Source organism: Neopsephotus bourkii, unplaced genomic scaffold (genome assembly GCF_033783945.1).
Source record: "Neopsephotus bourkii isolate Nb327-2 ecotype Australia unplaced genomic scaffold, CSIRO-AGI_Nbou_v1 NB_1767, whole genome shotgun sequence".
In the NCBI taxonomy this organism is placed as follows: domain Eukaryota; kingdom Metazoa; phylum Chordata; class Aves; order Psittaciformes; family Psittacidae; genus Neopsephotus; species Neopsephotus bourkii.
Window position 1 is genome coordinate 285816 of NW_026902241.1, and position 27188 is coordinate 313003.

General features: G+C 38.3%; 1 protein-coding gene across 1 annotated transcript in view; it reads left to right on the forward strand.

Moving 5' to 3' along the window:
- Nucleotides 1-22115, forward strand: part of NOX3 (NADPH oxidase 3) — a 38391-nt gene extending 16276 nt beyond the window's left edge. The window contains exons 7-13 of the mRNA XM_061378570.1: nucleotides 609-738; nucleotides 3742-3834; nucleotides 4949-5202; nucleotides 8770-8932; nucleotides 16145-16291; nucleotides 19381-19505; nucleotides 21720-22115. Of these exons, the coding sequence (XP_061234554.1) occupies nucleotides 609-738; nucleotides 3742-3834; nucleotides 4949-5202; nucleotides 8770-8932; nucleotides 16145-16291; nucleotides 19381-19505; nucleotides 21720-21846 (1039 nt within the window). The 3' untranslated portion in view covers nucleotides 21847-22115. The remainder of the gene's footprint in view (nucleotides 1-608; nucleotides 739-3741; nucleotides 3835-4948; nucleotides 5203-8769; nucleotides 8933-16144; nucleotides 16292-19380; nucleotides 19506-21719) is intronic.
- Nucleotides 22116-27188: the final 5073 nt, after the last annotated feature.

A 27188-nucleotide genomic window follows, 5' to 3' on the forward strand; every position in this document is an offset into this window, starting at 1 on the left:
CCCCATAAAAATCTTGCTTGTCTATCCATAATCAACACCAGCTGAAACCCATTTAAACTGAACAGTCAGGATTGATATGTTTAGTAGAATTCATATCATTAACATTCTCAGAAGTAAAAAAGCTAGTATTTAATATGTTTAGAGAGTGTACGTCTAATTACAGTACTCCAACTTTAGTTGCAGTTTTTAAAAATGCATTTAGTAAGCAGCAAAGGAAAAAGAAGGTCTATCACTATTAAGTTTTATTGTTTTTCTAACAATACAAGATGCTCATAGAGATAGGAAGTCAAAGTGTCTGTTCTAAAGAACTTGGAAATCATTCTGATTTTTGCCACAAACAGCAAAATGTACATTCTCTGTGCAAGGACTACAAACTTCAGCTGCATTGGTGTACACCTGTACTAGAACACACTTCTTGCATTTGGTCAAAAAGTCATGGCAAAGCTAAAGGAAAGGTAATTTGGACAAGAGAGCAGAGCAGGATTGAAATGGCCAACTCTTGAACTTTCAGCTCTCTCCAAATCTGAATTTAACTAGGAATCCAAAACGCATAAATGCACAGAAACCTTGCAAAGAAGCATATCACTGATGGACATTTTTGTTTTAAGTCAGCTTGTCCGAGGTCAGACGCCTCAGAGTCTGCTGCTCCACAACGTCACTTACTGTAGAGATTACTACTTGGAATGGGAGAATGCCACTCAGTGCCCTTTGCCTCAGTTTTCTGGCAACAAACCTGTGGTAAGAGTGATGTTTGCCTTCTGATTGTAATTCAGTGTCCTTCCTTGGAAGGCTAAATGTCTTAGGGAGCAGGGAGCTGAAGTGTATGCTAGTGACTGTTTAGAGAGTAGCTGCACATTTCTGTTCCATGGCCTCTCCCTGTGCATTAAAATAGCGATCCTGACCTCTTTTATAATCAGTACAGACAGGTACAGACGAAGAGTGATGAATAAAATTTTGGTGTCATTAATAACAATTTTTATTTCTGGAAGATCCTTTTTGTAAGCAACATTCTCTTTGTATGGATTTCGTGAAGGGTATGGATTTCATGAAGGGTATAGATTTCAGAATTACACTCTATTTAAAACTCTTCTGTACATTTATTTTTAATTATTCAGTATCAATAATATCCTTGATGTGTTCACTGCACAAACATAGGCTCCACGTGAAAACCTTATGAGGGTAGAGATGCAGAAAATACAATGGAACAGTAACACTAGGAATTCAAGTTAGTATTATTATTCTAACTAACTGTACTTTAATATGGATAGTCTAAATACCATGGGAGAATAAGTCAGAGTTAAAATTATGTCCTTGTTTTAGGGCACATTCTTCATACCATCCAGCCTTGATGTCTTAAGTTAGGTAAAAAGGAGAGAAATTGAAACAATGAATTATGAAAGGAAAAGGCAGGAAAAATGTCCCACGGAAGGGTGACTTTCCTGCAACAAGATTGCAAATCCACAGGGGGTAATTAAGTAGCAGACTTGTACAGTATGTCAGATGTCTCACATCCAAACACAATCATTTAACATTTACAGCTCAAGATTTAGCTTGCTCATATGCAAGTTTTTGTTGTTTCTTCCAAAAAGAAAAAATATACCAAAGGAAATCCTGAAGTAAAGGAGAAAAATTAGCATTCAGTGTCTTGTAGCTCTTTTGATGGCTGACATAGATTTTTCTTAAACTAAACTATTGTTAGCCACTATCCAACCTGCATATTAATGAGAAAATGAATGCCTCTCTAAAAATTTCAGCTACAATGTCACCATAAAAATCAATACATGGCTACGCACCATGAATACAGACACAATTTTGCTTCCAACAGCATGTCTTGATATTCATTATCATAAAGCCAACTGGAGAGAACTTCCACTTCTCTATGTTAAACCTATTTTGCCAGACTTTCCTGAATACCCAAGACCATATTTGCAAAGTCACATTATTTTAAGTGAATTGTGATAACACCATATGGCATCTAGATCATCTGTAAGAACAGTGCAACAGTGCTCTGCTGGATGGGTAATGTACTACGGTGTGGTACCTGCTAGGCACTGCAGATAGATAGCACAAATTCATCCAGAGGCTAAAAAGCCGTGGCAAAGCTTGTGCAGCACAAGCAGGGGCAGGTGTAGATGGATGGGACTGAGAAGGGAATAGCTGGAATTGCACAAGGTGACACTGGAGTGCACACCCTGTTGGCCACGGTTCCCAAGGGAGGCTACCACGGCAGAGACCCTCTCTCAGTCATGTCACATATGATCCGCTGCTTCGTATTTCGTATATGCCCCGATTAGCCAGCCAGGAGCTGTGTTTCCTAGCAGCCCATCCTTCCTGGTGGTAGCCCTGTTGTCCCAAGACAGCCAAAAGATATTTTGGACTGAATGCTCTGGTGAGCTGGAGCAATCGCACATTTGAAATATCAGCTGAGCTCACAGAGGGTAGCCTCCAACCTTGACATTCCTGTCACATGCTTTTATTTACAAGTAGCACAAATGGAAAGGAGGAAAAACAGGTCTCGTCATTATTGTGGCTTGATATATGCAAATATATTCAAGACGTGAGACTACCCACTGTGCAGAGACACCTGTAGTATTTAAGGACAACGGATGTGATGAGTTTCTGCTTTAACCAACAATCTTCTGGCTGATGCTGGTTGCTTGCCATTATTAAATCATGCATATTTTTATTTAATTTTCAAGACTTAACCTTGGGAAATTGCCACTCCATGCTCTTAGCACTTTCTAAGGAAGCCACATAATTTTATGGCTTGCTTCTCATAAAAGATACTTTATAACCCCTGTTACCCAGCTTGTGGAGCAAAGTCAATGTTTCAGCAAGTAAAGTTACTCTTTGGAGGTTTTAAAAGCCACACAGTTGTGGAGTCTTCAGTTTTCTAGAATGAGCTGTGTAATTAAAAAAATGGAAATAAAACAGTATCTCTTCTAGAAAAGTATCATGAAGATTCAATAACAGCCACAAGAAGATTCAATAACAATCACAATAATAATTATCTCAGCTATCAGTACAAGTCAGTGAAATTGTTAGCCAGCATATTTGAATAGCCAAGTATCTCTGTTACAGTGATCGGTACATGAGATTAGCAAGTAGAAGCACAACAATTACCTGCAACACTTAAAGTATGACCAGCTTAGTATCCTAGATAAAAAAAACCACATTTACTGATACAGAGCCAAGTCATGGATTAAATAGAAATGTTTCCTCTTCCTCTAATTGAATATTTAGGACTTAATGCTTACTCATACAGTATCAGAAAACTTGCAGCTGACAATAACAGCTACTCCTACCTGACCCTTCTGAAATATTTTAGATTTTGAAGAGAAAAAAAAAATAATGAATAAGGCTATGGGTAATTTTGTATAAATGTATGCAGCCCTATGTCTTCGGGTCCAATGATATCTATATGTGACACCTAAATTCATTAATCCTTTTGCCTTTTAGTAGGAAAAGATTTAAAAGGACTCTTCTTGGCCAGAATACAGATAGATATTAGCACTGCTTTTAGAGTGCATCTGTGAAGGAGTCCCATATGTTTGTTCCACAAGAAAGCCAGAACTGCTACGGTAGCAACAGAAATACTCCCTTGAGAAAAGCAAATCAGAAATCACAGAAGAAAAATCAAATAATTTAATTTTATGCTACCCGCTGATTTAAGCCAGCGATGCAAAGCATTTTTGTAGACATTCAAATAAATGTTCTTTTTTAATATACAACTGTCTACAGGCTTGGAAGTGGGTTTTAAGTCCTGTGGTGTTGTACATCTGTGAAAGAATTGTTCGGTTTTGGAGATATCGACAGGAGGTGATCATTACTAAGGTGTGTAACATAAATTGCATGTCTGTGCGAAAAAAAAAAACATGTCAATGACTTTTTTTTTTTAGAGGTAACTTCTCCATATTATGACCTCACTTTTCACTCCTAGCTTCAGCGGCTCTTCCATCACTACCATGGTTTCAGCCGAGTATCGATATCAGATTTTGTGTTTATTCCAACAGCCAGTCCATAAGAATATGCCATACAGATCCAAGCTTGATTAATGAAGTGCCAGGCTTTACACCATCATAACACAAGCATCTGCACAGAGGTTCGCTCTTTTTAATGAACTGAAACCATGTTCCACTCCAGTGAATGCCAGAGATGCCCTTGCTTTCAGCAGGACATGGTTTTTACTTTCAAATCTGGAGGCTTCTGAGAAGATTAAGGGTTATATTATCAGCATAAATAATCTAAGCTTCATTAATACCAATGTAACAATTTATCCCAGTTGTAAATATCTCTGTGTGCTAAGGGCCTATTTAAGTCACAGCAAAATGGATGGAAAATGGTGCTATTGAAGTAGCTGAGTCCACATGTATCAAGACAAAGATCAGAAACTGTTTTTTCTTTGTGAGGGGAAAAGCATGTTAGATAAACCTTGCTGTGATTTCATAGAGTGCGTGTGATCTAAGAATCTCAGTATATATGACATATAACACTGGCTGCTTAAATGAGATTACCTCTTAATAATAATAGAATTGAGCTCATAGGGCTATTCTTCTTGTTGAACCAACAGTAATCCCATTCATGTTAATACTGATACGCAACAGTAAAAGTGGGAAATTATTCCAGTCTATTAAGGAAGAGGCTCAACTAAAATAGAAAGTTCACAAACTGTTGAATTGTTACAGCATTTCCTCTGCTTCTTACACTCACAAAGCAAGCTGCCCCCTGATACGCGTTGTACATGCTCTCAAGCTACTGGGCAATACCAGCACTGCAACATGCAGTTTAGGATATAATCTACAAGGCACTTAATAATTACTGTGCATACCAACTTGCATTAACTTGTTGAACTCAAGTAGAAGTGATTGAAAAGTCACCTGTAACCTAATGGAAACAAACAGCTATTCTTCTGAAGGAAAATTAACCAGGTCATCTTATTACTGTTTAGGTGGTGACGTATTCCTCTGGAGTCCTTGAGCTTCACATGAAGAAATGTGGCTTTAAAATGGGACCTGGTCAATATATCTTTCTACAGTGCCCATCTGTCTCATGGCTGGAGTGGCACCCTTTCACCCTCACCTCAGCTCCTGAGGAGGACTTCTTCAGTGTTCACATACGGGTCGTTGGGGATTGGACTGCAGCACTCTTCAAGGCCTTCGGAGCACAGGAAAAAGCTTTCAAGGAACTGTGGATGTTACCAAGGTTTGATTTACAGAAAATACATTTTAAAATGTTAATTCTAAATTTTAAAATAAACGTTAATATTTTAAATTTCGTTAATTTTGTATGTGTTCTTTATGTTAGAGTATTGGATGGTAGTTCTGGATACAAAATATGCCATTATGCTAAAAAGAACACAGAAAAACACAGTCATGAACTTAGACCACAGCTACCAAGAAGACATGATGACTAATCCAAGATTTAAAGTCCACATCCATATCTGTATCTCTGTCACTATCATTTAAATCTCTAACCTCTATATCTACACCTAAAGTAATCCATTTTGACAGATTAAGAGCTGAATTAGAACAACACTGGAATCTATCTGCTACCTTTGTGCCTCTATGTTTATGCTCTCATGGCACCCATCTCTTGCTATCCAAAATTCCAGCTTTTCCCTTTCACTTAGACATTTTTCATTACTTAGACATATGGCTCCAGAAACTTATGCTTGAACCTTACTTCTTTCCAACAGTGTCCCTCAACTCTGTCTCTAATTTCCAAACTGTGCTCCACTCTATAAAGGTTACTGGTGTTCAAATTCTGTATCTGCGACAACTTAATCCAAGGAAAATGTTGATGCTTCATTGTTGCAAGTCAGGAGGGCTCCTCTGAAGTTAATGGGGCCACCCTGACCTACACCAGCTAAGCATCTGGCTTTATACATAATGGATTCAAATCATGTTGCTCCTTGCAGGCACAGTGGCAATTTTCAGCAAAGAAAGGTCTGGCACAGGATCATTTCAATTCTGGTGGAGTGTGTAGAACCTGGGACCGAAAGGCCTATTTTGCCCCCAGAAAATTGCTCTTGATGAAGCAGTTCAAGTAAAACTGAATGGCAAAAGGCACTTGTTTAACTGGATTTATATAATTTAATGGGACTTGGATGTTAGAGAACATTCCCCCCAGAAGCTTATAGATACCACTGAGCTACAGAGGCATACTAGAAGGTAATGGGAGAGAAGAAAGTCTGTTCAGTCTTGCATTGTATCAGTTAATTAAAATTACAACTGAAAGACACCTTTGTTAAAGGCAACTGGAATGAGAAGTATACCATTTCACCAGAAGTGGAGCAAAAACGGTCCAAGGTGATTGACAGCCAGTGTACAGAATGAGAAAAACTGTTATCAAATGCTGCTGGTAACAATGCAGAGCTGAAATCAACAGTGGTGTCATATATAAAGACTCTTCTTTTTAATCTTTTTAAGGTGCCTAATGCCATCATTCAGTTGCTTTCCTGCAATATATTAAAAAGAATATTTCAATAGTTAAGCTAGCAATAAAGCAAAAAAAGCAAGTCTTTTTCAAAGGTTTCAATATCTAAACAACAAATTGGTGACTATATTAAAAAATAACAGCAGAAACTGAGCAGAGGATAGAAGATCTTTAGAAACTGAAAGATAAGGTAAGGTTCTAAAAATAAAATCTTTATATTGTAAGTAATAAAAGAAGACTAAAATAAAAGGTACATACATATATATAGGTATCAAAGAGAGTTAGTTGTGATTTATGGCCAATTTGGGAGATAAGACCATAAAAAAAAGTTGCTGTGAAAATAATCAAGTTCTGTATTATGCCTTTTTGGGATTTTTGGCTCACTTACTTGCTGTTTTAGCACATTGTCCAACAATCTAACTTCTCTTACAGTCAGGAGTACTACACAATCATGTTGATGAACAAATGTTTAAATTCTAAAAATAGTACAAGAATCCATTACTGTTACTTTTCCAAAACTAATACCTGCCTTCCCCAAAAGTATAAAGCTTCTTTATAATCAAATTGTGTAGATGGACACAAAGAATACAGACAATCCAATGCACAGTTAGAACCAGTCTATAGCCCTATTTTCTACTCCTCCCTTGGCGAGCATAAATGTAGCATTTGTTCTCATTTTGCTTCCTCACTTCTTACCTTTCTCCACCCCCTCTAGATCAAATGAATGGGTTGTACAGCTCAGTTTATCTTTCTCTGCTTTCTTCTCTCTCTACTTCTCTGAGCCACTGAATTTGGCTAAGCTCTCTAGCTACAGCTGAGCAATGTGTTCAAACCAATAACAAGATCTCTGTCACCTAAGGAGTTAGGAGCAGACTGATGAGACAAATGTCTGTAAGGAATGATTCAGAAATAATTGATCTGTCTTGTATCAGAGAAACAGATTAAATAACCTCTTCAAATTCCTTCCCAATCAATTTTTTCTCAATCTACTAACAATAATGAGAATTGCTTCCAAACCCACATTGAACTTCATAGAAAGCTCAGTTTCACATAGGCACTTCACATATATACCCTAAATTAATCATATTTTACAGTGTTAAAAGTGCTTTAAAAGTATAGAGCTGGGCAATAAGCTGAATAACAATTTTTTTTAATATTATTTTGTTTATATCAGAAGCCAGTTTTCCAAAAGTCATCCCTGAGTAGCTGTTTCATTTGATACAGCACATGCAGAGCATCTGGAATCTTGAAATAAAAGTGACAAGTACAAATGAAGGGGAAAATACTTGCTAAGATTTGGTATGCATTAAGAAAGCAATGATAGGGTTTCAGATACATTGTGTCTCCATATTTGTGTGTACCAATTACCTGGTGATCCCTCCTTTTCCTGTTAGAGCATTTCATTCTTTTTGTGTATTTAAGCTGAACTTTAAAGATGATTAATGCAATAAAGTGCAAAAAACAATATAAAATCTGGAAGAAGGAAAAAAATACTTTTTCCTAAGGACTGGGTGTTAGTGAAACCATCTTCCAGAGCACTTACATTGTTTAAAGACAGGCTAGACAAGAGATCTCCAGAGTACTGCATATATCTACATTTATGCTGCTACAGGAATGAATCTGATTATTTAATAAACTTTTTCATTTCTAATACTGACCAAAATGAATGCCTCAGCATCAGCAACCTTATTTATAGGAGGTAGTAACATAAACAAGCATTTTTACTTACATTTTGCCTTTATGTCAGATACTAAATACAGTTTTATTTCCAAAAATGTATTTTTAAAATGCTGAAGTTTTTTTCAGAAAGAGCTGAGAAAACAGTAGTTTCCTTGCATATGATGACCTCTTTCTTGCTTTCTCTTTTATTACTTTAACATATATAAAGAACTTTTCAAAATTATTCATATAATCTGTACCTCTTTACTTTGATATACACAATACAGAAAATAAAGCTCTAAACCAGGATGCTTTTCAGTAATGCGTAATTAAATATGCAAATTCCACAGCTAAATTTGGACATGCAATTATATGACTAATCACATTTCAGAAAGCCAGAAAATTGCAATTGCATGCTTAAATAGATGGCCAGGCCTCAAACCCACATGGGTGCTCTTGTTCTCTCACTTCAGAAAAAACAGTTGCTTCGCTATTAAATGGCCCCCACTGAAAATTAAATGTGTTTCTATGGGTAATTTCTGTGCCAGCTTAGAAATGTCTTTTCTCTTTTATTTTAACAGAGTGTCTGTTTTGAAAATATGTAGCCCAACAAATGGTAACCTTTCTGTCATTTTACATGTTGCTGACCCTTGACTAAATGTCTTGTTGCTGTAGACTGGCTGTGGATGGACCATATGGATCAGCAACCACAGACGTCTTCCACTACCAAGTGAGCATGTGCATTGCAGCAGGAATCGGAGTCACACCATTTGCCTCTATTTTAAAATCCATTTGGTACAAATGCTGCAACCCTCACACAGAACTGGTGCTGCAGAAGGTACGTAGGGAAGTTTATCGCTCCATCAAAAAGTTACACAAACAAGCCTATTTCACCAGGTGAGAGAGGCAGTTCAGAGCTGGAGACTGACTTGAGTGTTTTAACTCACTCTCAGAAGCAGACAGTCATTTTCCAGTTGTGTCAGGAGGTGGTGTTGGGTAGGGTCTCCTGAATTCACTGTCATTCTCTGAGGAAGGTAGCCCTAGCTGCAGTGTTTTTAGTGAAAACTGAAGAATTCAGTTTTCAATAGCAACTGGAGCTAAATGTGGAACATCTTTCATAGCTGCACAGATAGTTTGAGAGCTTGAATAGAAATCTGACCTCTCTCCTACGAAAAATAAATCCTCCAAGGGCATCTCAGACAGAAGTGAGGGGTGGCACTTGCTCCTTGTCCAGCTCTAGGTTTTGTGAGGGCCCTTTGGCTGCTTGTCCTGGTTGAGAATGCTGCATTCAGTAACCATTATCTGCTTTTCACACCTTGCAAAGTCAGGATATTTTCTAGCATAGAAGGAATAAAAAAAAGGCATTTAAGCTCTGGATGAGGTCCATATATCAAGATGCATATTACTGCTTCAAACCACTTTAATTATTCTGTTGAAGAAATATATTGGGGTCTGTAAGGCATGGATGGCACCAATTAAGTTAACATACTCTCGATCTGCTTACCTGTTATACATCTTCTGCTAAGGATACATGAGACGGCACTGGGGAAGGATAGACGAAGAAATAATACGGGCGAAGTAGGGAGAGGGGTAAGTAAGTAACAGAAAAGAAAATCAGCATTAAAGATCTTGTTCCCTACCCATCATAATAAGTGGTAGTTTGTGGACCTTAGAGCTTCTTTTAGCTAATTTGTAAATTATTTAGCTAATACTGTAAAAGCTGAATCAGGAACTGTTCCTCATTCACATTTAAGGACAAATGTTGAAATTACATTGGAGTGGACAGATCTCTGAGAGGGTCAGTACATACGGAGCTGATTGCAGGACCCACAGGCTGATCTTTTTAAATGAAAGAGTGTTAAAATTGGCATCTTAATGACAAGCTGCCACTGAAAAAGCATCTGGGATTTTAGTAACTGAGCAGTTGAGGACAGGTTCAAATTGCCAGGGGGGATCTTTGAGGCAGAAAAAGCAGTGAGAAGGGAGGGAAATATCAATGAAAATATGTGTTAGATGTGAAGAGAAGTGTATTTTCAAACACTATGATTGTACCAGAATTATTGTCTCCAGGAGAACTAAATGTACTTATATGCACATTAGATATGTGCATCATGTATATTCTATATGTGTACAAGTAAAATTGTTCTTATTGTCATTGCTGTTGTTATCTTACGGGGAAAATAACAGAATTTAACTATGCATTGAGAGTATAATATACTTCAGGGTGTTCATCCATAGCTTTGGGAGAATCTTGGGTAAGCGTGCCTGCAAATATAAATGCATGGTGCATTCTGCCACATTTTTTCCTCTATAGAGTTCAGTTTTCCTGAATTCTTGTGAAATCCAAAAATACAATGATTTCTCCATGTATTTTCTCTGTATCCTTATGGTGCAGTGGGAACAGTGATGCTTATTTTTCACAGGTATTAATAGGCTAAACTTCATTGGTGCTTGCAAAATATTTTGAAAGCCTGGATGAAAAGTCCTGGGGAAGTTCACAGCAATACTTAAAAAATTTAGCAGTCATCTTGGTAAGAACGATTAATCTCAGGGTAGCTCCACATTTATTTTTTTTTCCCCATTGGTTAAAAGCTTCCACTTGTGGTATAATTACAAATAATTTAATCTTCCTCAAAGTATTCAGCACTCTCTTTCTGCCATGATGAGTACCATAGAAATGTCTATTAAGGAAATAAATAAGAGGTTTTTCTTTTTTTAACAACTTCGTTTTGATTTGAGTACAGCTATCATTACGCTTATTGAACTAATATTTCTTAGTGTTGCCCACATACGGTTTAGATATAAATACTCATAGCTTCCATAATGTCTGCAGCTGTATAATTTAAAAAACCCAGCAAATCAAAAGGAATACACATTTATGTAATTGATTCTTCACAATTAAATAGCCTTGGAGCCTTAATTTCCTTGTCATTTTTCTGCAGTGAGGAAGGGCACTACTACTAGTCATGGCTGGAAAGTTTCTACCAGCTTTAGTTATGCGTAAAATGATCTTTCTTTCACATTAGTGGTCTCATTTTTCAGATCAATTCATGCTGAAACTGATGAAATCATACTGATCCATCAGACACTAATACTAGCAAACACCCACTTCCACTTTTACCCTATATAAGGATGTAAGAAATGTTCTACTGAGTATCACCAAAGATCCACCTAGCCCAATACCCTGTCTCCAACAGTGGCTCTTCATGAATGTTTAGGGAGAAGTATACAGCCCGGAAAATCATATGGTGATAAGTCTTTGGTGGACACTTTCTCGCCTTTGAACGACTTCCAGTTCAGTAATGTCTTGATACAAGAGCTGCAGCTCTCTGCTTAATATCCTTAGTAGTTTTTCTTCCATGAATTTGCAAGTTCAGCTACAGACTGTGAGGAAAACAAAACTAGCCTTTAACATTTGCTTTGAGACCAACTGTCCCTGCCTGAAATAACCTTCTGCTGCAAGCTCTACCCTAGTCCACATCCTTCTCCACAAAACATCTTTCCTCAAAGACCTAAAAACCTGAGCTCTTTTTTCTGTCAAACATAACCATCTTTCAGAGCTGCGTTCGAGAACAGTTTAGGACTCCTGCTTCAAATTCAGAGGCATGCATTCAAGCCTTGTCCTGCATTTACACAAAAGGCTGCTTGCTGCTACCCTAGCTCTAAGTCAGTGCCTCATGTAGGTGCCCAAACCCCCATCCTTCCCTGCATGCTCCAGGCTGCAGGCACTGTTGCACCTTACCTCCAGTGTTCTGCTGGATCCATTGATTAGGCTGAAGAAGATGTCAGATCTTTTTCTGGTATGCTGTAGCCCACAGGTAGTGTGGCATACTCAGGAGCAGAAAGGACTGGGGTTTTGCAGGGAAGTACTCGGGTGCAATGTGTAAGAAGGTTTTTCAGGAACTAGTCCTGTCTAAGAGGGAGAAACAAAAGTCACGGATGAAGGTGCCTCCCTGGGCATCCCCTGCTTCATCACCTTTTACAACCTTTTGATGAAAAGCTGGCTTTGCCCAGAGCTGCTGCTCCACCTCTGTCTTCAGGGAGAAACAGATGGATGGTCATCACCAGATAATTATTAATGACATTACACATGATGGAAGCTGATTTACAAGGTACCTTTTTTCACCTTACAGGAAAGAGGTATCAGAACTCTTGCTCTAATCTGTTGTGCATTGCTCAGGATGTGGGAAACTGAATAATAAATATGCACACATTGTAAGAGAGCAGAGTATTAAAGAAATAAGCAGCTACTCATAACCCTGCATTATGGATCTGACTAATAGCAATACTGCATCTAACTCAATTTGCAAAAAGAGCACTTGGAAAATTTAAGACAGTTTACTTGGGCAAGCCATCAAGCTGATGAATGTAGTCAATGGGGGTAGGGTGGGTGGAGACTAATGAAAAATAAATCTAAAACAGATTTTAAGGGTCCTAAATAATTGCAGTCAGTTAATAGCATGAGGCTTACAAAAAGAAAAAAAAAAGATTCAGAATAATTGTTTAATTATAGAAATGCACTGATGCTGGCCTTATTCTACAGTTTTAATAAGGATTAATTTTATTGCGTGTTTATTGTATTTTAATTATATATGTAATACGTTATGCTATGCTATGGGCAGTCAGTGTAAAGAAAGGAAGACTTCTTTGTAAACAACATTTATTTTAGCATGTTATACTAGAAGTCCTCTTTGATCTAAGGGGAACAGGAACTTTTTTGCACATAGGCCATCCTTCTTCACTACCTCTTTTCTGCCTAAGATTATAATCCTGGCACAAAATACTTCTTATAGTGACAGTCTTTCTTCATTACCAAATGCTTTCCACCTCTAACGTGAAAATCAGAAGCAGTGCAAGGGGTACTGCTTCAGCAGAACAACACCAGGGGTGAGTTTAAGGAATTACTGCAGCTTCAGAAAGCTACATCTTTTATTGAGAAGACTGCAGCAGAGGAGGCTTGACCCAATTCAGTTGGACTGGCTGTTACTGGAACAGCTAGGTTTGCAACCAGCTAAAAACATTCCTGCAAGCTCCATAGCCTGATATTCTGGAAACCAGTCCCCCATTTGGGGGAAGACCACATCAACTCAGCTCATCAGCTAGCTTTTCTTCCTCCTTCCCTGAATGTGCTTGGCTCCCAGTCCTGCCCACATGCTCCCAATTGCTACCCCATGCACAATTCATTATTCATTTAGAAGCACTCCATACACATGTACTAAATATACATTTCCATAAAATGAACTGCTGAAAAGACTTGAGAAATAAGCTGATCAAGTAGAGGCTGGGGGAAGAAATTTCTCACTACAAATCAACAGCCGTGGTGTGATACAGACTGACAGCACTCAGTGGGCTGATTTTTGAGATGCTGAGGATGTGGAACAAGCAGGAAATTCAGGATTCAAACACAAAAAAATACGTAAAGGTTAAGGCTCTAAATCTTATCGAGTTTGGGTAATTTAAAATAATGCTAATGTTGGTCACAGAAATGAAATGCTATAAAGTGAGTGGGCTTTCTTCTCCTTCTGTATGCCAGCGTAAATCAGCAGCAACACCCCTGTAAAGTAATAAGGTCATATTTAAGGCAAAACATTGAAACAGGAGGGGAAAAAGCAAACAGCCAAGATGGTTCGTACTAAAGTTCTGCATGCAGTCCTATTCCGGGGCTGTAAAAATACACTACTTAACCCTGAATACTTTATCTCTGTTTCCTGGGATCATACTTCATTTATATTTCTCACAGAAACCACAGATGGTCCCTTACAGTACACTCAGATCTAGGAAACATCTCAAATTACTGTTAGTCTCTGTCACCAAATCTCCAGAGAAGCATGGTATTACCACATTTTTCTCCCACCACCTTACCAGAAGTCTGACAAGCTAGTATATTAAATCTTTGGGAAGCCTCTTTATAGCTCTCTGGTTTCTTCTCTGATTTTTCACTTCAGAAGTGTCTAATATGCATCTTTATCTCATTGATCCTACAGAAAAGGGCTACAATTTCCAAAACATCAGAGCTCCCACAATGATTGCCCTAGGAAGAGACCTTTCAGATTACCTTTGACATTGAGGTATAATAAAAGACAGAGGGACTGGTGAGCACAAAGTGAGATGGGTTGGAGGAAATGAAGGGATTTTGTGACAAAATAAAAATCACAGTTCCAATAAAACAAGTTGCAACCACCCCTTTGTTATAAGCTTATACATTGCCCTCAGTGCCATTCCTTTTTAACCTGAAATTGTGTATTTTCAGGTTTCCACTGTGTTTGTGAATTATTTCTTTGGAGGCACTATAAAAATAATTACACTCAAAATTACACTGTTCACAGAGGCCCATTCAAGGTCTGGCAGCCTCTGTTCAAAAGTAATGATGGATTGCGTGGCAAGAGCTACAGAATTCAAGTTCTAAGAACGGCAGTCAGATCTGCCTTGTAATTGTGGTTCAGCTGGGCATCAGGGTGGTGCCTAGACCACCAGCCAGGGAACTTCAGATGTTCATTCTCTGGGTGGTGAAGGAACTCCCAGTCTAGTCAACTGCACATCTGGACCTCTCTGAGACAAGGAATTGCGCTGAAATCAGGGGATGGGTGGTGCTCCCACTCCCCTGTGCAGCACAGCATTGCTGGAGGAGATTTCCAGGTAGCAAATTTTGACTGCCCTGAAGACTCCCTCAGGTAGCTCCTGCTCGGCATGGGACAACCTATGTCTCAGTGTGTTGTTTCAGATCCTGAGAAGGGAATCTCATCAGTCCCAAGACTCCACAGACAGTTCCTGCTGCAAAACTGATGAACTTGTTCACAGACAAGACATTGGCAAATGGTCAGCAGAAACTGTTAATACAGGAGTGGTCACACAGGACAGCCATTTATACATAGTTAATTAGCTAGAAAATGCTTTGTATGTAAAGGGCAATAGATCACACTATATCATGCACATGCTTGAGTGGTCACAGAAGTCCCTGGGCCAACTGGCTGTAAGAGCTGAGCAGAAAAAGGGCTTGGAGGAGACTCAGCTGATCCAGCTGAAAATGCCACATCAATAACTCCTGAAATAGAAAGTCTCATCATATGGACACTGACTAACCATCTTGTTTGAAATATTTTATTCCCTATGCAAGCACTACCCTATGCCAAGATCCTAATGAATTAGCTTCTTAAAAGATAAACTCTGCTTTGTTTCTAACTGCCTGCAGTCAAGGAGGAACAGACAGAAACAAGCCACAGGAATATTCTAAGGATGAAAAATTAGTCTCTCAGTGACACATCCCAGGAATGTTTGCTTTATCATTGAGAGGATTATAGTATGAATACATAGATGCCAGTCTCTAATTCCTACCTGGGGAACAAAACTTTTAATAACAGGCTCTCCAAATCAATAAACAACTGTAACAAGATCCAGCATATGGAAGATGAAGCTAGAGAAATCTGGATGAGAAAAACTGTGTAAATTTTTCATAGAAAGGAGGTTTTCAACCAATAGAAAACCAGTCATGGGATAGTAGTTCAGTTTACCCCTCTGGCAACTTTAAAATTAGAACTTCATGTTTCTCTAAAATTATGTGCTCAAATTTAAACAAGAAATACATTATAAAAGAAGTAAGGACATTTTATACCCTGTTTTATACAGGACATCTGACTTAAAGAACATAACTCTATCTTCTTACCACTTCAACTGTTAACCTATGGCATTAAGGTTTTGAGACACTGAAATTCCATTTTAAACATAACTCAAAATAAATCCAAAATTTTAAGGAATAATGAAGCTGTTTGCAAGAAATGCAACATTAGGCATTGTAAGTCAAAGTTGAGATGCACTGGCAGGGGATGATGTACACTGCGTACCTTCACTAGTGCATTAATATATTAACTCAATGTTTAAGAAGAAAATGAAATTTTTAAGAGATAGAAACTACATAATCAAAATGATGTGCAATTATGCTTAAATTTTATAGCTGAGAAGAGTCACACACTATTGATTAATGAATTGAGCCAATCATTAAGAAGTTTGACTGAAATTTTGCTTCTTGTTAAATCTATTTACTTTTATCTGACAGGTTTATTTTTACTGGATTTGTAGAGACCCATCAGCATTTGAGTGGTTTGCTGATCTTCTGTTCCATTTGGAATCAAAAATGGCTGAAAAAGGGAAAAATGATTTTCTAAGCTATCATATATTTCTTACAGGCTGGGATGAAAGTCAGGTAATAATGAAACTCTTATGAGTCTGAGTTAATGTACCTTGCTTTTACAGTATGGTAACATATGGAACAGGAACAGTTGAATAAATGATGGATGGAGCAGAGAGCTGAAGGATTGTAAATATAAAGACACCAAGCTGTCTGTTTGCATCTTGCATTTAGGAAAACAGGAATGGAGAAATCAGGCCAGCCATCTTTCCAGTCCTATATCTTGTCATGGGGAGCACTGATTACCAGATGTCTCACAGAAAAGCGCAGAGCCTTTCAGGAGCTTGTGAAGGGACACTTTGTCCACATCTTTGGAATGGTCTTTAAATAGATTCTGGCATTTTTGTTCTGAAATATGAATGGTTGTATAAAAAGTGTTAGTTTTATTTACTCTTTATTCTTTACTGTAATTTCAGTTGTTCACATATACAGCCAGTGCATTTTTGAAACCTGCTATGTTCAGAACATTTTGCCAGCAAACTGCATGGTCTAATTCATATTGTTTGAAATGACATTTTCTCTGATTGACTTTAAATTTGTCATCTCATAATTTTATTGGATCATCCCACTTAGTCCTTAGACAGGGTGATTTTACTCAGCTTCTTTAGTCTTTACCTAGACCCAAATGAGTTACTTTCTCTTTCTTTAAATGGATCACTTGGATCACACTTTGACCAGTTAGGCACCTGCCAGAAAAACTCTCACAGAAAAGTCTTTTCTCTACTGTTTTATTTCCTGCTGCCTCTGTTGAATGAAGGACTGTCTAGCATAGGTTAAAAAAAATAGATTTCATAGAGCTTTTTCCTTCCTGGCTCTGCTGACACAAAAAACTCCCATTGTTTCTTTCTGTTTTCCTTAGGGTTTCTGTCAAGTAATGAGGCATGTGCATAAAGCTGTATTCAGAAAAATCTACTCTCATTGTGAAGTATATGTCAGTTACAGAAACCACCACTCTGCATTAGCGATATCACAGGGTATTACCTAAAACCTGCTTTAAAGGAAACTATTGAGGAACCTAACAAAACACAAAGTTGCCCTTATTTCTCAACTGTCATCATCCCACTTCCCTCTTAGGCAAACATCAGGCCAGACATCAGGTAGGGAGACAACTATTCTTGCTGAAATGCCTGACTCTTCACTCATGTGCTCTGCACTTTTCTGAAGTGCCTCCTTCTCTTCAAATCCCATTTTCCAGTCTCCTGTCAGCACTGCCTCGTTATCCCATGCTGCTGGTTAGGTGACATAGGAGCATCCCTGAAACTGTGCTTCCTCCCAACGGCCCCTATTACCCTACTTCTAAAAGGCTGTGGAGGAAAAGGAATGTGTTTCAGTGACCACTCCTCTTACTCTGACCAATTCTAGGGAATTGTGCTGGGTAACAACTTCACCTTCTTCAGGCATCCACAAAGCTCTTTCTTCTCGTAAGTCTTACTGTATCTATAGTAAATTCCAGTTCATCACTCCTCAAAAGCTGAGCTTCAGCACCAGTAATATTTGGATAATGCTTTACTTTACTTCACTTCTGCAATAGCAAAAAAACAAAACCAACATTCTCTCCCTATCTCACCACATAGTCTGGACAAGTAGTCAGGTGAGGCTGAACTCAGATCAGAGGGGCAATTTACACTTTCTAGTGCACCCTCCACTACTGGCAGGTGTTTATCCCTTGCATATAATACTTGTTCAATGCTTCAAGATCTTTGTCCATGTTGGCAACTGATGGGCAGTTATGGCACATGTTTGACTCTGGTTGAACAAGAACTTATGTTTCAACCTATTGCTCCCTACACTGCTCCTGGCATTTCTAGGCAACTTTAATGCTGTTAGCAATAGCAAGGGCCAGCACCAAAATTTCTGGAGAAGTTCCACTTAATGTGGACAGAAACAGCCCATCTGCTCAGTGGCACAATTTCACTGTAAGCGATTAAAAACATCCCACAGTTCCCCACCTCCCAGTCCCCCAAGCACTTTCAGTTATTTCTTAGACTATTCCAAGTTATCCATGACATTGGCCTGAACTAAGAAGAGCCTCTCAGAAACATGACCTTTTGTGACAACTGTGCTTGACCAGAATAACGGAGTTGTTAAGCAACATGGAAGACTCATTAGCACAAGAAATATGCAATATTCCATCATAAATTTCAGCAACCACTTCTGCAAGAGATTATAATGATGCTTAGCTCATGCTAGGGCCTGAGCTAAATGCAAAGCCCATTTCTTAACTTAGCTTTGCTCTGGTAATTTCTTGACAGTGATAGTAATGATGATAGTCTGTAGTGAAAACAAGCATATTACTCCTACACAATCACAGCACAATTAGGAGAGATGGTGGTTTTGTTTTTAAATTCATCCAAGAAGTACTCAGCACAGAAATGGGCATAGCATAGGGGATGAGAGACAGTAAATGATCATGAAGATCAGGATTTGTTTTCTTGGCACTGGGAGCTGTGTAGTTCACTTAGTTCAGTGCTTCACCTGAGATGATCCACTTTTTGCACCTGACTCCACCTAAGGAAAAGAGTCAAAACATTCAGGGTTTTATCCCTGCTGAGCTGGTACATCCACTATCTCTTCCATCAGCAGCAAAATGCTCTGTACTTACTTAAAGTGCATGTAATTGATAACATTTATTGTCAAACTCTACTACAGTACACTTTACTCCCTTTCCTAAACTCCAACTCAGCCTTAAAATGGTGACTGTCACTTCAGGATCTGCAATGAAGGAAGTGTAGAGTGAGATATTTAAAGGCTGAGAGCTGCCTGTAAAAGTGATTGAGGCACTTAGGTCTGAGCTAATAAAGGCAGGTGTTTAATCCCAGCTCATCTCAAAAAATCCATCTCAGGAAACAGAACTCCTTTAAGGTCTTCGGCACTTTTAGAAGTGCTTTTCACAATTCTAGTAACTTTGTGAATCTCTCCCCTTCTTTCCTCTCCTCTCTCTTCCTTTCCTCTCCTCTTTGCCTCTCCTGCCATTTGATAAATACAGTTTCCTTTCTCTCATTAATACTTGCATCTCTCACAGCTAAGCAGCAATATTGCTCTCTCCTCTTACCTGGAGTATATGTTTTTGACCCTAAATTACCGTCTTGTAAATTTGCCTTTAGGCTACTCACATAGCCCTACACTATGATGACAAGGTGGATGTAGTTACTGGATTGAGACAGAAGACCTACTATGGAAGGCCAAACTGGGACAATGAGTTCAAGCAATTAGCCGAAATCCATCCTAGGTAAGTAAAAGGCAGGTTGGCTTCTAAGTTTGTTTAGGTAACTCTTCTCTCAGCATAAACAGTGGGAGAAGGGGAGGGCAAACCTTTCTAAATGACCCTTTTAAAATAATTTCATTTTTTCCTGTGTGGAAAGAAGATTTATGCTTAATGAAGCTTTTAATGAAGAAATCTCGGAAAGAGAATGCCAATAAAATCTAATTTTTGGACAAGAAAATCTAATATTTAGAAGTATTTCAATATCCTGGCCTTTGTCCAGATATAATTGAAACACACAATCCAATTACTGTTCTGCACAAAGGACAAAGTAGCATTAATTTCCCTTGAAGACGGTTATTAAAGAGATAAACTGTGATTTTTTTTTCTTATGATGTCAAGGATATGTTTGTTCCCTAACATATTTGGCTGCTCTTGCAAGACTATGCTGTTTTGTTATTAGTTCATCTCTGCTGGCAAAGACAGTTCATTTGAACTTGGTGGATTCACTACTGGTCTGAGAAAAGCTTCTTTGTTCCTGGAAGCCTTTGAAGCAAGAATTTGAAATATTTTGTGTTCAGCAGTAGAAAATTCCAGAATCTTTGTGACTCTTTATGATTTCCAAACATTTACCTGCTCATACAAAATAAAGGCTTGCACTTGGGAGACAGAGATACAAATAGAAGAAAACTTTTTTTTTTTAAGATGAAAAAAGACCCAAGAAGAAGCTGAAAAGAATAAGATCAAAGAGAATACAGTAAGCTACAAGAATACCATAAAAGTGCAAAAGTAGCAGTAATAGAGAAACTACTTGATGGAGGTCAAAATAAATACAATCAGGAAATATGAAAGATTAAAAATAGAAAAAGGCCAAGAGTAGAAAATATGATTTTTGAAAGATCGTTTATAGGGATTCTACTGCATAAACAGAGCTTTCAAAGTTATAGTTGAAATATTACTCTTTCTTGCTTTTGTTAAGTACAACTGAGAAAAACCTGTTTTTCTGAAGCTCAAGGTGGGACATGAGCATTAGCTTTCTATACTGGATCTTGTGGTACTTCCTCAGAAAGCCAGTGTTAAAATGACAGCAAAAATCTGAATTTGGCTCTGAACCTAAATGCCCTTGTTTATGGTTGAACCTTTTAAGGAAAACCTTGCATGACATATGGATTCCTTATGAGAAAATAAAATACCCTACCTTTTCATGTTCTGAGCTACAGAAGGTTCAAGAGGCAAAGAAACACAAGAGTTTCTGATCCGTGATGGAACAATCAGCTTTTACAGGCTGACTAAATTTTGGATCCACACACGTAGGTCCATGGAATTTCCCTTGGCTGCAACAGTATCTTTTAGTGGATTAGCAGGAATATACCGCCCCAGGTTAAACCTAGTGCAATTGAGCACCACAGTAACATTGGCACTACTTCTGGAGACTGTGACTTGGGCGCCAAAATCGTATCTACAGCCCCTCCTTCACAGGAGCAAATTTTTTCACACTCATGCTGTCACTTGTCATTTGCACTGTGTGTACATAGATTGAGCTTTCCCCAGCAACACAGCATGTGCATCTGTGTGAACATATATAGGTTTTAAAGCAATATGTGCTATGTACTTAGAAGCAAACCCTCTAAGGCATTTTGAAGCAAGTAACCAGGTTTCCAGCTTGCTGTAACAGACCTGTGTGCTTATGAACACAATTATTTGTTACACTGGTCATGTCCTTATTTTACCAGAACTACATATTTACAAATTTTATTATTAAATCAGACATCTAAAAATTGCCCATAGGCAGAACATTTTAAAATAAAAGGCACAAAAAAAAAAAAAAAAAAGAAAAAAAAAAAAAGAGGAAGAAAACTTAGAAGTAACTGGGAATTCTGGGTATATTTTTATAAAGAAAAAATAAACTCAGCTGGAGGAAATGTACTGAAATTTTTTCAACTCAAGTAGTGTGTTTGTTTCTCTGATTAAAAAAGCCATGAAGATCAAACCCAAATAACTACCATTTAAACTAGTTTGTGGCCTCTAACATAGCAATCCAAATAAACAATGCAGTAAGACATAATAAACACTAATGTAGTAAAATAATTATACTGTAATACTTTGTGATAGTAACACAAGTTTTTTTCAAATGTATTTTTCAAAAGCCATTTCAATAATGCAAAGCCAGAGGCAGCCAAAAGGTACAGTTTATGCATTTACTCTCCTACTTTCATTTTTTTGTTGTTATTGCAATTACAGCAACAGTATTGGAGTATTCTTCTGTGGACCCGAGAATCTCTCTAAGATCCTTCAAAAGACATGCAACTCGTATTCATCAGTTGATCCAAGAGGAGTTCATTTTCACTACAACAAAGAAAGTTTCTAGGCTGTATTTCTTAACTGTGTAATAGGTATTACCAAATCCTGTATTTTTATCTGACTTTCCCCTGTCCTCTACTCAATCTGCACCATTTAGGCCAGATATTAGGAGCTGTAAACTGACATAGGTACATTAACTTCAGTAGAAAAATGCCATCTTAAGGCCACTAAAGATTTGGACCCCATCCTTAGCCTTTCCTTCAAAGGACTGAAGAGCTGATTCTCCTTTCTTACTTAATGATGCTGTGAATCCATCTACATCTGTGTGAAAACAACCACAAACCACTAACCTCTGAAGCAAAAGGTATGAGCAAAATGGACATTTAGAACTGTTCCTCACTGTTGTGCATGATCAAACTACTACTGCAGGCAATACTCACATTCCTGCTGTTTAAATCATGCCCAAGCATTCAAAGCGTTTTCCTCCCTGGTGTTCTGATTTTGCACTGCTTATAGCCTCCCACTGCACACACATCCATATCCACATCCCCTTTTGTGCTGCAGCAACACTGTTTATATGTGCACTGCCCAACAAATACTTTTTCTTACCAAACCATGCACCATTTAAACCTGCCATTTCCACAGTGATGGCGGCTGTGCATGCCATAATCTAGTAGTATGTTCTCAGAATTAGTATGCTTAAGGAGACTCCAGAAATTTTTGCACTCAGCAAATGGATGTCCTGAGACATGCAACTGAAACTATGGAAGAAAGTTCCAGGAGACTTTTAAATGTCACATGGCTTCACAGGCATCGAAGAATGGGCTTTAATAGATACAGAATCACAGATATATGACAGAGAGACCAAGGTGGGAAGGCACCCATAGATATCATCTACCCTAAACCCCTTGCTCAAAGCTTATTCTTTGAACACAGGAGCATTCTTCCAGTTCTCAGGACCTCATCCCATTGCCACGAGCATTCAAAGATAATGAAGAATGGCCAGCTCCCTCAGCATTTGTGGGTGAATCCCATCAGTTTCTACAGGCTTATTTAAAAGCTTCCTTGCTTGATCCTACTTCACTAAGTCTGAATTGATTCAGATTTTCCCTCTTGTTTGAGAAGCCTGTGGTCCCTGAAGGTCAGCCTTACCTGGGGTGAAAAAGTCACTGATGCCCTTGGCATCCCCATCCTATTCAGAAGTGGACCAACATTTTCCTAGTCTTCCTTTTGCTATTCATGCACACGTAACAGCCCTTCTAGCCCTTCACCTTTCAGCTTCAACTCCCTTTGGGCGTTGGCTTCCCTAACCCCATCCCTCCACACTCAGTGTCTCTATATTCTTCCTGCATTACCTGCCACTTCTTCCACCTCTTGTACACCTCCTCTGTGCTTGAGTTTTGTCAGGAGGCATTTGTTCATCCATACAGGAGTCCTATCACCTTTGTGTGACTTACTCCACTCAAGAGGAATCATTTTTGAACTCGGAAGAGGCAATTCTTGAAAATCATCCAGTTTTCCTAGACTCCTCTTTTCTCTAGGGCATCATGGGATCCTTCCAAGCATGGAAGTCAATCTGTGTCCTCTCCATGACACATGTGTTAGTGTACAAGCACTTCAGATAGACATCAAGTCATATGGGTTTTCCAGAAGAGGTCTTACAGCTGTGCTGTAGGCATTTGCTTGTTGTTTTGCACCCTCAAGTATTATTTGTGCTTAGATTTGTGACTTTAGCACTATTAATCGCATGGAGCACAGGATAATTCTGGAATGAGGGAGAAGCAAAATATAAAATAGGGGAATGTTGTAACATCCACATAAGCTAGAAAAATGAGAATCATATTTCCCTATTCTCCGGCACAAAAAAATTAAAGAAAAACTATATTTGAGTTGGACTGCAGTGTTAACTAGCATCCTATAATACATTTACTCAGTCACACAATAAAACCAGAAGGTAGAAAACATCCTGTGTATGTCAACACTCAAGTAAGACAAATGATAACATTATATATGTATACTTATACACATACACACAAAATGCCCACTAGAGGGGACTTAACTGCACAGACAAAAGAAACAGAATAATAAAATTTATGTCCCAGAAGACTTCATATTATTTTATACCTCTTCTATTAGGGTACAGAGTATGTGTGAACAGAGATAGCTGTACAAGATACAGTTGTATTATTATTAAGTCTAGGGCAATGAATCTTTGTTTTAAAATTGTTGAAGTATTTTTAAATGCCTGCCTATGTGAAATGATTAATGAGGTGCATACTGTGTAGCAGTAGAGTAAGTGGAGAATTAGAGCCTCTGCCAGTTCACCTAGAGACATTTATCTTTTATTTTTTCCCCTGGTGCCCATGCTGAGCCTCAGGGTAAGCTGACACATTTTTTAATATAAATTAAGCTTCTTTTTTTTATGTGTGTTGAAAATCTTGAAGGAAATGAGAAATGTGTGTAGGCACCAATACCAGCTGCCATTGCATCAAAGAAAGAGGTGACAATTTCCTGCAGATTCTGAACGATTGTTTTAATGGGGTTGGATCGGAGGTAACAAGCACAAAGATATTGTGCTGCCAGAAAAACAGGATCTGTTCTCCCCCTAGCCTCATGCAACAAGATGTAACATTTAGCTTCTGGCTCAACATGGCATCTCTTCACTGCTTTGATTTATTCCCACTTTTGCAAATCACTGTGGTATGCTACAGGAGATGCATTTAGCGCCCTTGTTACAGTTCATTGAGTAGCACTGTTGTTGTCACCACCAGAGGAGAATTTCACTTGTGCCAGGACTGACTGACCTAGAATAAAGGAAAAATAATAATAATTTTAAAAAAATGAAGTGGAGAGGTTTGTTGGACTAGGAGAAAACTTCATTTTAGTTGAATGAAAATCCCTTTATTACAAATACAATTTAAATCAAAATGGGAACTCGGAAGATTTGGCTTCCTGCCTTGTTCTGAATAACACTGAGCACACAGCAGCTACAATAATGTGAGTGCATATGTAATGACTCTATTATTATGTTTATACATGGAAACATCATTCACTGTCAGGAAAAATGTAAGATATCTTCATGGATTTGTCCATTCAGCTTCTTCAGAGGGAAGTGTTCCGCACTGTGTAGGAAAATATTATTAAATAAAATATAGTCATAACAGCACAGAGTCACCATATCCTGTGACAGAAAACTAATCGTAGATAAGGATTGTAAATATACAGATTAATTACTTTGGCTCTTACAATAAAAAGAATGGTATCATAATGATTGAAGTTGTGTTATGATAATTTAAGCTTATTCACTAGTAAGTATAAATTGAAATACATGGGTTTATATGTTCTGGGTTCCTCCCCTCCCCCTCTCCTCATACATTTTGCATGTAGTAGAAATTATTTAAATAAGTTTGGTCTTTAGTTTACACTGAAAGATTAAACAGAAACTGTCACTTATAATAGAGGGTCCATCATAGGGTGCCTGTACCATATCATCACCATTATAAGGACTCTCTTGTGTCTTTCCTGCTTTTAGATATAATTAAATGGTTAAGACAAAATACCATTGTTGTGGTTTAAGCCCAGCTGTAATTCAGAGCCATGCAGCCACTCTCTCACTCCCCCCCCTTCCTCCCCACCGCTCCCAGAGGCATGGGGAGGAGAATCAAAAGAATGTAACTCCCATGGGTTGAGATAAGAACAGTCCAGTAAGTAAGGTATAACACAAATCACTACTGCTACCATCAATAATAATAATGATAAGGGAAATAACAATAACAGGCAAAGAGAATACAACCACTCACCACCTGCCAACCGATACCCAGCCTGACCCGAGAAGTGATCTAGCCCTTCCAGGTAACTGCCCCCAGTTTATATACGGGGCATGAGGTGCTGTGGTATGGAATACCTCTTTGGCTAGTTTGGTTCAGGTGTCCTGTCTCTGCTTCCTTCCAGCTGCCCCTCCTCCCTAGCAGAGCATGGGACTCAGAAAGTCCTTGGTTAAACTAAACATTACTAAACAGCAACTAAAAACATTGGTGTTATCAGTGCTGTTCCCAGGCCGAAAGTCAAAAACACAGCACTGCATCAGCTACTGAGAAAAACGACTGCTACTGGTGAACCCAGGACAACTGTTAATGGCAAAAAAAGTAACAAATTTTTCATAGGTTTGAGTTCTCCCGATTTGTAGGAGATTTTATAAGAACTGCTTTAAAGACAGGTCACATGCCCTATAAACTAAATAACATGGTAGGTTTATAATCAAAACTGGTCAACAATTTCAGTGTGGGGCTTTTGTTTTGTTTTTTTTGGGGGGGGTGGGGGTGTTGGTTGGTTGTTTTTTTCTTTTTGAGGGAAATTAACCCGAATTTCCTCAGGAACAGAAAAAAATTAACGAAAAATGTGAGTGCTTCCACCCAGCTTGCCCTCTGAATACCAAAAGCTTAAATGAAACATACATAGTCAGTCAACTAATAAGGAAAACAAACCCATATACAGCAGAGGCAAATTGTCCCCAGGTCATCAGCTCTTCTCCTGACACTTCTTAGACCATCAAATACCAGGTGTGAAGTCATCTTGGTGACCACATGTAAGGTGGAGGACACTCTACTAATGACTGGCTGGCCTGAACCTTCCTAGTGCTGGAAACTGGCTGAGCTGAGGCTTTCTCACCAAAGTCAGGTTATCCATTTTGCAGCAGCATCTCTAACTCCTCCAAGCACTTAATTGTGCATTTCTGTGGAATAAATTTGGGCATCCAATTCACTGAAACTAAAGCTGCAGCCACAAAAAGAATAATTTTCCAAGAATGTCTACTTACATGTTACCGATCATGTTCAGTGACAGTGGACTGATGATCTGCATTTTAAAACTCTAACTAGTTAAGACTATCTAACAGGAGTCTTCTTGACCTTCAACAAATTACACCTTATGGTGAAAAAATCTCAATTACACAATGGTCTTAATATACGTGAAAAAATGTGTTAGTTGACATGGAAACATACTTTTTCTCCTTTCAAAAGCAGGAAAGGACAAAAAGGCTTAAACACTTTAAAAGATATGTTAATATCCTTCCAGAATATATAGAAACAAACAAAACTTGTATAGTATAGTCAGCCACTCAAGCCAGCATACTTCGAAGGCTATCTGCTTCAAGTATTTGCAACTATTATTACTAAACGATAATGACTTCTAACATGGCAAGACGTTTGTATTCATTGAGGATAAAAGCCCAGAGCCTGCCAATACATGTGCTTTACTAACTTCAAACAATCTTTTTACTGTCCTAGAGGACTAAATATGGTTTCCTTTGAAGCTCATGCACAGAAGACTGATGTCAGGCTCAAGGCTGGGTCCTGAAGGCTGATCTGTATTATTCATCTGTTAAACTACTGGACTGTCTTGATTCTTGTC